This window comes from Panthera tigris, chromosome A2, assembly GCF_018350195.1.
Source record: "Panthera tigris isolate Pti1 chromosome A2, P.tigris_Pti1_mat1.1, whole genome shotgun sequence".
NCBI lineage: Eukaryota > Metazoa > Chordata > Mammalia > Carnivora > Felidae > Panthera > Panthera tigris.
In genome coordinates this window covers 8730735-8740588 of record NC_056661.1, presented here as the reverse complement: position 1 = coordinate 8740588, position 9854 = coordinate 8730735, and the positions used below count along the sequence as shown (strand labels likewise).

At 57.4% G+C, this 9854-nt stretch overlaps 1 protein-coding gene across 3 annotated transcripts; it reads left to right on the top strand.

Moving 5' to 3' along the window:
• Window positions 1–631: 631 nt before the first annotated feature.
• ACP5 (acid phosphatase 5, tartrate resistant) lies at window positions 632–8445 on the top strand. Of its 3 annotated transcripts, none has more exons than XM_007079335.3 (6): window positions 632–1231; window positions 6042–6129; window positions 6363–6623; window positions 6835–6962; window positions 7103–7448; window positions 7840–8445. In XM_007079335.3, exons 3-6 carry the CDS (start codon window positions 6363–6365, stop codon window positions 8110–8112), a joined length of 1008 nt encoding a protein of 335 aa, XP_007079397.2. In that variant the 5' UTR covers window positions 632–1231; window positions 6042–6129; the 3' UTR covers window positions 8113–8445. The 3 variants fall into 3 exon arrangements, with proteins under 3 accessions (XP_007079397.2, XP_042834177.1, XP_042834178.1); XM_042978243.1 differs by lacking the exon at window positions 632–1231 and adding an exon at window positions 4446–4895; XM_042978244.1 differs by lacking the exon at window positions 632–1231 and adding an exon at window positions 4912–5122.
• Window positions 8446–9854: the final 1409 nt, after the last annotated feature.

The following is a 9854-nucleotide window of genomic DNA, read 5'->3' as shown; positions in this document are numbered from 1 at the left end:
TTATTTAGAGAGAGACTGAGCAGAAGAGGGGGCGGGTTGGGGGGGGACAGAGGATCCGAAGCGGGCTCTGAGCCAATAGCAGAGAGCCCAATGCGGGGCTCAGACTCAGGCACCATGAGATAATGACCTGAGCTGAAGTCAGACGCTCAACCAGCTGAGCCACCCGGGCATCCCGGGGTGCCATTTTTAACTGGGTTCCTGTTGGCATCAGAATCTCTTCTTGGGGTACAGCTACCAGCACTTGTAGTTCTGATTCATGATGTAGTGTGACAGATGGATGGGTAGATGGATAGATAGATAAAGTCGAGATAGAGAAATAGATAAATGGATGCATAGGCTGCTAAATTAGATATAAATCGATATAAACAAATAGATGATACACACACAGATCTGTCTTTGTCTTGCTTGTTTCCAGACTGATCTTGTAAAAACACAGCTCAGGACCCATCCTCCAAACCTGTCACCTCCAGAGCAGGTCCACACTCCATGGCTCCAGGATCTTGTTCCTGTGTCCCCTTTACCCACGGCGGTCTGGTGCACACCTCCCTTCGCTGACCTGCTCTTGTCAGAAGGAATGCTAACACTGTGCCCCCATCTGCCCCCACCGAATGTCCCGTTGTCCATTCAGATCTGCTTTCGTGGGAACGCCCAGTGGGGAGGTGGGGAGGGGTGGTTGGCAACAGTAGAGATTAGGGGAGTGGGTGATGGGGCTGCTAACTGAGGCAAGAGGCCAGGATAGTCTGAGGAGGTGGCATTTAAGCCGAGTGCTCAATAACAAGATGAGGGAGAGTGGCCCGGTGGCGGGAAAGGCAAGTGCAAAGGCCCTGTGGTGGGAATTAGTTGTCCTTAGAGTGACTTGAGCACTACCTAGACAGGAGCGGGATGCAGAATGTAATCAGGGGTCAATGAAATATCTCCAAGAGTTGTGTCCCGGGTGGATTATAAACAACAACAAGGTTAGACCTGAAGCCAGCTGTAAGAGATCTGGTGGAACCCACCGGAGAGATGAGGCCGGGAGAGCAGGGGGAAGGCTGCGTGCAGACAGGAGGGAAGGGTGTGTCCTAAAAGGGCATTCCTTCATTCCACCATTCCCCAAATAATTCCCCGGAAACAGCCCTTGTGTGTTCCAGATTCTAGATGCCAGAGACGTAGCCGTGATCAAGACCAAGGAAGTTCTTGTCCCCGAAGAGCTCGTTCTGGGAGGGAGACAGACAGAAAACAAGATAAACAGGTGTGTGGTGTGTCAGGCAGGCAGAGTGATAAGGGCTAGGGAGGGTGCGGAGGGTGAGAGGAGTCAGGTGGGGGCGGGGTGCGTTTTAGTGAAGTTACAGGAACTTGAACACGACGGGGGGCGTGGGGGAGCCCCCACCCGGCATATCTGGGGAAGGAAGAGCCTTGTAGCAGGCGGAATGGCCAGAGCCAAGGCCCTGAGGTCGGAGGGAGCTTCTGTTCCAGGAAGGGTGAGAGGCCGCAGGAGTGGGTGAGTGGCTGCAAGGAGAGAGGGGAAGGGGGGGGGGCAGGGCTTCCAGAAGTCAAAGGAGGAACTCAACCATGGGATTGACGTTGGTGTTGGGAAGCAAGGCGGGAGTGAGCCAAGTCCCCATCCACCGCCACAGAAAATCTGCAGAACAGGGCTCGGCCGGGCAGATGGAAGGATAAGAGCTCCTTGAGAACGCAGGAGGTGACCAGAGACATAAAGCCAGGAATGCCTGAGGTCTCGCTACATGCTCAGCACAAAGCCTGGTTTATTTTGTGTAATTTTTTTAAGTTTATTCATTCATTATTTATTTTAAACTTTTTTTATCTTTATTTATTCCTGAGCGAGAGAGAGAGAGAGAGAGAGAGAGCGTGAGCAGGGGAGGGGCAGAGAGGAAGACACAGAATCCGAAGCAGGCTCCAGGCTCTGAGCTGTCAGCAACGAGCCCCGACGCGGGGCTTGAACCCACGAACAGCGAGACCATGACCTGATCCAAAGTCGGATGCTCAACTGACTGAGCCACCCAGGCGCCCCAATTGATTTATTTTTGAGAGAGAGAGAGAGAGAGAGAGCGGGAGCGTGTGCATGCGAGCGGGGGAGGGGCAGGGGCGGGGGAGAGGATCCCAAGCAGCCTCCACGCTGTCAGCGCAGACCCCGATGCAGGGCTCGATCCCGCGAACGATCTCACCAACTGTGAGATCACGAACTGAGCTGAAACCAAGAGTCGGACGCTTAACCGACTGAGCCACCCAGGCGCCCCTGAGTCTGGTTTAGTTCATCGTGTGCCCAAGCTTTTGCATTTTTCTCATTTAAAAAAATATAGGAAATGTTAACACTTGAAAAAGCTATAGAATGGTAAGTCTCACTAGTATCTCATTTCTCTGAAGACAAACGTGGGCATAGAAAAATTGACAGAAAAAAAATTAATGGGTAGTAACTCTCTGGGCAAGAGTGTCACTGGCGAGTGTCATATTTTCTTTCTATTGTTCAGTATTGTGTAACTTTTTTATAAAGACCACGTGTTACAAAAAGATAATAACGATAATTTTGTGTGATCTCACACTAAATACATGAACAGAGGCGCCAGGGTGGCTCAGTCGGTTAAGCATCCTACTTTGGCTCAGGTCATGATCTCCTGGTGCCTGAGTTCAAGCCCCACATCGGGCTCTGTGTTGACAGTGCAGAGCCTGCTTCAGATTCTCTCTCCCTCTATCTCTGCCCCTCCCCCACTGCACTCATTTTTCTCTCTCTCTCTCTCTCAAAATAAATAAACTTAAAAAAAATACACATACACAGAAAGCAGAGAAGATAGCTCCTAAAACCCCTGCGCCCTCCACATAAAGAAACAAACGTTGGGGCGCCTGGGTGGCTCAGTCGGTTAAGTGACAGACTCTTGGTTTCGGTTCATGTCATGATCTCACAGTTCGTGAGTTCAAATCCTGAGTCGGGCTCTGCACTGACAGAGCAGAGCCTGCTTGGGATCTGTCTCTCCCTCTCTCTCAAAATAAATAAATAAACTTAAAAAAAAAAAAAAAAAAGCTAATGTTAACACTTAGTCCTAAATGCTTTGGGTAATTTCCCCCCTTTTTTGGTAAAAGAAAACAGTAGGGATAAAGTAGAACCTGCCTCCCCAATTCCCCTCGTCCCCAGCCCCAATTACATTGTCTTGTGGCCTCCCCAGAAAACACCCATTGCCCTGAATCTGGAGTGAGGTCTTTGTTTCCTGAATTTACTTTTTTTTTTTTTTTAATTTTTTAATGTTTATTTACTTTTGAGAGCAGGGGAGGAGCAGAGAGAGAGGGAGACACAGAATCCAAAGCAGGTTCCAGGCTCCAGGCTCTGAGCTGTCAGCACAGAGCCTGACGCGGGCCTCAAACTCACAATCCACGAGATCATGACCTGAGCCAAAGTTGGATGCTTAACTGACTGAGCCACCTTGATGCTCCTATTAACAAGACTTTTCAAACAAAAATCCAAACAATACATGGAATATAAAATGGAAAGAGAACACCCCACCCCACCCCCAAAGAAAGGAAAGCAATTAACAGCTAGAGTATGAATTTCCCTAGCATGTCAGCCCCAACAGGGCAGGAATTCTGGTCTGTCCTGTTCACTGCTGCTGAGTCAGCCAGTCCTGGGCATTACAGTGGGTGTTCAATGCCCGTTCAATCAAACTTTACCTTCCTCAGATTATGCCCATTTTCATTTTTTAAAAACATGTTTTTAGTGTTTATTTTTGAGAGAGAGAGAGCGCAAGGAGGGGAGGGGCAGAGAGGGAGGGAGACACAGAATCCCAAGCAGGCTCCGGACTGTGAGCCATCAGCACAGAACCTGATGCAGGGCTCCAACTCACAAACAGTGAGATCACGTCAGACGCTTAACCGGCTGAGCCACCCAGGCGCCCCCGATCATGCCCGTTTTCAAAGCACACTTTTTTACGTGAGCCTGGACCGTTTGGTTAAGACGGTACCTGTCAGGTGTCTCCGCGGTCAGGTTCCTGTCTTTTGCTTTGCCACACTTTATTCTTTGAAGGAAGGTCACTACCTCTTCTGAGTACAACCCACATGGAAAAGGAGGCAGGAAGGGTTGAGTTCTAGCTGCGGGACCGAGCATTTCAACTTACCCTATTTGGAATTAATCTTTAAGAGAAGATTTGACTTTACCGCCCTCACGCCCATTTTATTTATTTTGAAAGAGAGCGGGGGAGGGGGGCAGAGAGAGAGAGAGAGAGAGAGAGAGGGAGAGAGAGGGCATCTTAAGCAGGCCCACCACGCTCAGCGTGGAGCCCAAGCGGGGCTCCACGGAAGGACCCTGGGATCCTGACCTGGGCGGAAATCAAGAGCGGGATGCTTAACCCAGTGAGCCACCCCGGGGGCCCTGCCTTCCTCGCGCCCATTTTAAAGACCAGGAAGCTGAGGCTGAAGACGACAAACTTCCTCACTAGAGGGTGGCCCAGCCCAGGGTGAGGCCCGACCCAGTGATCGAGGGCCGTGGGCGCCCCAGGTGGGGAGGAAGGGGGCGACTCGGCCCGCGCGGCGGGGAGGCAGAGGGAGGAACTTCGGTCTCTGAGCCCCGTCCCCGTCCCCGGCCCGGGCTGCAGCCCAATCGGCGGGCCTGGGCCGTCCCCCGGGGTGCTCTAACCCATTTTACAGACGTGCTGCCTGCGCCCCCGGAGGAGGCGTGGCGGCGCTCGGTGGCCCAGCAGGATTCCGGGGGCGGCGGGCCAGGCAGGCCCGGGAGGACACCCGAGCCCAGGAGGCCGAGGCGCCCGCCCTCCCCGCCGGGGATCACCTGGGCCGGCCCGGGGCCCGCGGGCCGGGCGGAGAGGGCCGCCGCCTCCTCAAAGCCCGGCAGCCCGCGAGCGCCCCGCACTCCAGCCGTCCGGGCCCCGCGACGCCGCCTGCCCCGCTGCCGGCAGGTGAGACCGGCCGTGACCTCCGCCGCGGCCCCGCGGGAGGGGGCTCCGCCTGCCCCGGTGACCCACTTCCTGTTTGTCCGAACTGCGGGGGCGGGAGGCACAACCGGCTAGCCCGCACTGGGTGAGCGGGGGCAGGTCACCTCACCTCGCTGAGCAGGTGACCTCCGCGCTGGATGACCGCCCCCCCCCCACAAGTGTGCCCTCGCAACTGACTGGAGGGACCCGTCGTGAGTGCGCAGGGGACGAATCAGGGCGGGTGGAGGAAGGCAGGGAGGTGAGGGGCAGGTCAGACGGGCCCCAAGGGCAGGGGTCCCACTGGCCAAGCGCCCGCCTACTCTCAGGGGCAGCGGCCACCCGGGGGGGCCTGCGGGCGGCCGCTGAGGGTGTGAGGGTCAAAAATCAGTGGTCACAAGGTGTGTCACCAGCTGCCTCCCCGCCTGGGTTCCTCCTGTGGGGAATGGGGGTGGGGAGGAGGGGAAGGTGTGGGCAGGACTTCCTGGAAAAGGGAGACCCTGGCGTTTGGGGGAGGGAGGTGACCCTGGGACTCAAACCCATATGTTGTCAAACACACATCACCCACCAGGCCCACAACTCACGTGAGACACGCAACCCAAACACACGCAACCTGACTCAGGCCCGGAACGGGGACACAGATGGGCGTCCCGCGCGGTTCCACTTTAGAGCCCAGGCGAATGTCACAGACACGCCACCCGGGCCTTGCAGGCTCAGTGCGCACATCTGCAGGGACAAAGGACTCCCAGGCACACAGCAGACATGTGACCCAGGCAGGCACGCTTGGCTACACACAGGAAACAGCTCAGACACACCCGTGCACAGGCAGCAAGCGCGTCCCCGGAGCACGTGGACGCACAGGAGGTGTCGGGCTGGGGCGCACACATTCAGCCCCAGACCCAGCTCACGCACCTCACCGGGTGCCCCGGGGCCCACGACACAAGCAAGCTCGTGTGGGCACGCTTAGAGGCCGTGAGGGCAGGCGCGGCTGCACGTGGGCCAGCCCCCGACCCCGAATCCCGTGTCCAGCACTGGGGAACTCCAAAGCTCACATGACCCAAGGGGAGGGCTTCTGGAACAGTCTGCGGAGAAACTGCATCATCCTCACTAATGATCCATTTCCGTCCGCCCCAGGGAATAAAGGCTCAGTGACCGCCAGTTCTGCCCAGGAGCTCACCTGCCTCTCTGAGCCCCCGGCTGACTGGCTTGTGCCTCCCCCAGGGTGAGTGTGGGGAGTGGGACGAGGGAGGCCGGAATGGGCCCGCACGGCCACCCTTCCCCGGCCCAGGCCGGGCCCCCCGCCTACCCTCTGACCCTCCCGGCCCTGCTGCCCTGAGGTCCTGGGAACTAGGGCCCCACCGGGGGCTTTCCCCGGGGCCAGCCCTGCAGGGGTCTCCCGGGCCTGCTGCCCAGGCCTCAGCCCCGGGCCCTCAGGCTCCGTCTCTCCCCTCCCAGATGGACACACAGACTGTACTGCTCATCTTGCAAGCCTCACTGGTGCTCCCCCTGGCTGACGGGGCCAACCCGGTCCTGCGCTTTGTGGCTGTGGGTGACTGGGGAGGAGTCCCCAATGCCCCGTTCTACACAGCCCGGGAAATGGCCAATGCCAAGGAGATTGCCAGGACCGTGCAGATCCTAGGCACAGACTTCATCCTGTCCCTGGGGGACAATTTCTACTTCACTGGCGTGCAGGACGCCAACGACAAGAGGTTTCGGGTGTGTGACCCCGGAGTGGGGGTGGGGGGCCATACGTGGAAAAGCCTTGCTCGACCTTTGGGACTCTGGGGAGAGCAGAGGGAAGCTGACGCTTGCGCGCACCTGGGGCGCTCCGTGTCTCCCTTGGCCTCGGCCCCTCACTGGGTGGGAGCCTCGGGGTAGCTGCTTGACCCTGGGGGTGGGGGTGGGGCGTCCCTTCTGTGTGCCACAGGAGACCTTCGAGGATGTGTTCTCTGCCTCCTCCCTCCGCAACGTGCCCTGGTACGTGCTGGCTGGCAACCACGACCACCTGGGGAACGTCTCCGCGCAGATCGCCTACTCCAGGATCTCTCAGCGCTGGTGAGCCGGCCCCCAGCCATGCCGCACCCCCCCCCCCGCCCCCGCCTCACCCAGGGGGACCGAGCACCCAGGGCTCGAACCCGGGCCTCGGGCCTCGTCTGCTCAAGAGGTGGCGCCCCGTGCCTCTCTCTCCTCCGCAGGAACTTCCCCAGCCCTTACTACCGTCTCCGCTTCAAAGTCCCACGGTCCAATGTGTCTGTGGCCATTTTCATGCTGGACACAGTGACGCTGTGCGGCAACTCGGACGACTTCCTCAGCCAGCAGCCCGAGAGGCCCCGTGACGTGGCGCTGGCCCGCACGCAGCTGTCCTGGCTCAAGAAGCAGCTGGCGGCGGCCAAGGAGGACTATGTGCTGGTGGCCGGCCACTACCCCGTGTGGTCCATCGCCGAGCACGGGCCCACCCGCTGCCTGGTCAAGCAGCTGATGCCGCTGCTGGCCACATACAAGGTCACCGCCTACCTGTGCGGCCATGACCACAACCTGCAGGTGAGGGGTCTGCGGGGGAGGTGAGGAAGGGGCCCCCAGCCCAGCCGGCGGGCCACACGGCGCACCGGGATCGGCCTGCCGCCTGGCGGTCTCCCGAATGTCCTTCAAGCTGTACGCTGTCTAACCAGGAAAAGAGCCCAAAGTTTCCCCAAAGCCGTCATACCAGCTACCAGCTGCTAGCTCATTCGCTTCTCTAGCTGTGAAGCAGGATCAGTCCATTGCTACAGGGGAGGAAACTGAGGCCCAGAGGGTTTCTGCTCCTCGCCCAAGGTGACGCTGCGGTCGGGGACAGACCCGACCCTCGATTCGATACGGGGGAGCACAGAGCCCGCGGTCAGCCTCATCGAGGGGCTGGGGCCGCTGACCCTGACCCTGCGCCCTCCGTGCACAGTACCTCCAGGACGAGAACGGCGTGGGCTACGTGCTGAGCGGGGCCGGAAACTTCATGGACCCCTCGAGGAAGCATATGCGCAAGGTCCCCAACGGCTACCTGCGCTTCCACTATGGGGCCGAGGACTCGCTGGGGGGCTTTGCCTACGTGGAGATCAGCCCCAAAGAGATGAGCGTCACTTACATCGAAGCCTCGGGCAAGTCCCTCTTCAAGACCAGACTGCCGAGGCGAGCCAGGCCCGAGCACCCACGCGTGCGCCACTCTAGGGCCTGAGGCAGGGGGGCCTCCCTGCCGGCGGGTGGCTGGGCCCCGCTGGGCCGCGTGCCCGTGGGCAGGCTTCCTCACGGGCCTGGGGAGCTGCGGCGGAGCAGAAGGAGAACCACAGACGAGGAGCGGTGGCGCCAGGTGGCCCTTGTGGCAAGGATGCCCACGTCTGTGAAAGCAACGTGGGCACGTGGACCAGCCGGCGTGCCGTGCCCCGTGGCCGAGCTTGTCCAACCTGAGCTCCAGGCGGTGGGGGGGTGGGGGGGCAGGGAGGGAAAGCTTTCTCCTGAACCAAGCACCTGTCACTGCCGAATATTCAATAAAAAAAATAGTTGCAGAGGCTGCACGCGTGCCACGGGCGTCTCTCTCCTCCCCTCGATGGCGTGTTACATCACCCGTGGGTCTGAGAGTGTCCCCTTCGTCGCTCAGCGGGCCTCACGCGTGGAGGCAATTTGAAGTAAAGACCGAACCGAAAGGGGGCGCCCGGGTGGCTCAGTCGGTTGAGCATCTAGACTCTTGATTTCGGCTCAGGTCACCATCTCACAGTTCGTGGGTTCGAGCCCCGCATCAGGCTCAGCACTGGCAGCCCGGAACCTGCTTAGAATTCTCTTTCCCTTCCCCTGCTTGCTCACTCTCTCTCTCTCTCCAAATAAGTAAATAAAGAAACAAACAGACCAAACCAAAAGGGTTACCAGACGAATCAAGGCTTCCTCCTCTGTGCCCACTTCCCCAGGCGCCCCCCCATCACTGTTTCTTTCCTGCCAAAATGGATGCCTCTGTAATAAAAACATCCCCCTTTTTTTCTTTTACACAAAACAACATGATAACACACACAGTTCTGCGCACGCTCTTTCTGCTAACCACAACTCGGCTGTTCGTGACAGAAGATTCCTTTTTGTTCACTCCGATATGGAACCGGTAATGCAGTCACACACATCAAAAATCTAAAGTTTATGGAAAAGTGAAACATCTCCCTCCCTCCCTGTACTTCGGTCCCCCTCTCCAGAAAGAAACAACTTTCTTATAAATGCTTTGTTGCCTTCCAGGATTCCTCTACTCAAATAAAAAGCAAACGTGAACTTTTGTTCTCCCCTCTCCCACTGATCTGCACCTGGCTTTTTTTGTTGTTTTCAAACCAGCTCTATGGACGTGTGATTGACACATTGTTAAGTGTGCAATCTGTCAACTGTGGACAAAGGCACATAGCCACAAACCCACCCCCACAATCGAGACTGAAGCATTTCACATAGCCCATGGGTTCACTTCCAACTGCGGGTTTTGTCTGTTGTACCTGGAGATCTGCCCATCAGATCTCAGGGGAACTTCTGGCTCTTTCCACAGCTACAGAGGTCCTGCCGTATGCCTACCCACTCTCTACGAACCAGCCGTCGACCGAGGGCCACCTGAGTTGCTTCCAATAATTTTGCTATCCTCAAACACCGCTGCAATAAATGACCCTATGCATTCACTTCCTATGTGTACAGACAGATTTGTAGGATACATCAGATACATTCCCCAAAGACTGCCCTTCTTTTAAAAAAAAAAAAAAATTTAATGTTTTTAATTTTTGAGAGATAGAGCACGAGTGGGGAAGGGGCAGAGAGAGAGGGAGACACAGAATCTGAAGCAGGCTCCAGGCTCCGAGCTGTCAGCACAGAGCCCGACGCGGGGCTCGAACTCACGAACCGCGAGATCATGACCTGAACCGAGGTTGGACGCTTAACTGACCGAGCCACCCAGGTGCCCCGAGG

Coding starts and splice junctions, on each gene's coding strand:
- ACP5 (XM_007079335.3), top strand. CDS start 6,363: ATGGACACACAGACTGTACTGCTCATCTTGCAAGCCTCACTGGTGCTC. Junction 6,963..7,102: donor TCCAGGATCTCTCAGCGCTG/GTGAGCCGGCCC, acceptor TCTCCTCCGCAG/GAACTTCCCCAGCCCTTACT. Junction 7,449..7,839: donor GCCATGACCACAACCTGCAG/GTGAGGGGTCTG, acceptor CTCCGTGCACAG/TACCTCCAGGACGAGAACGG.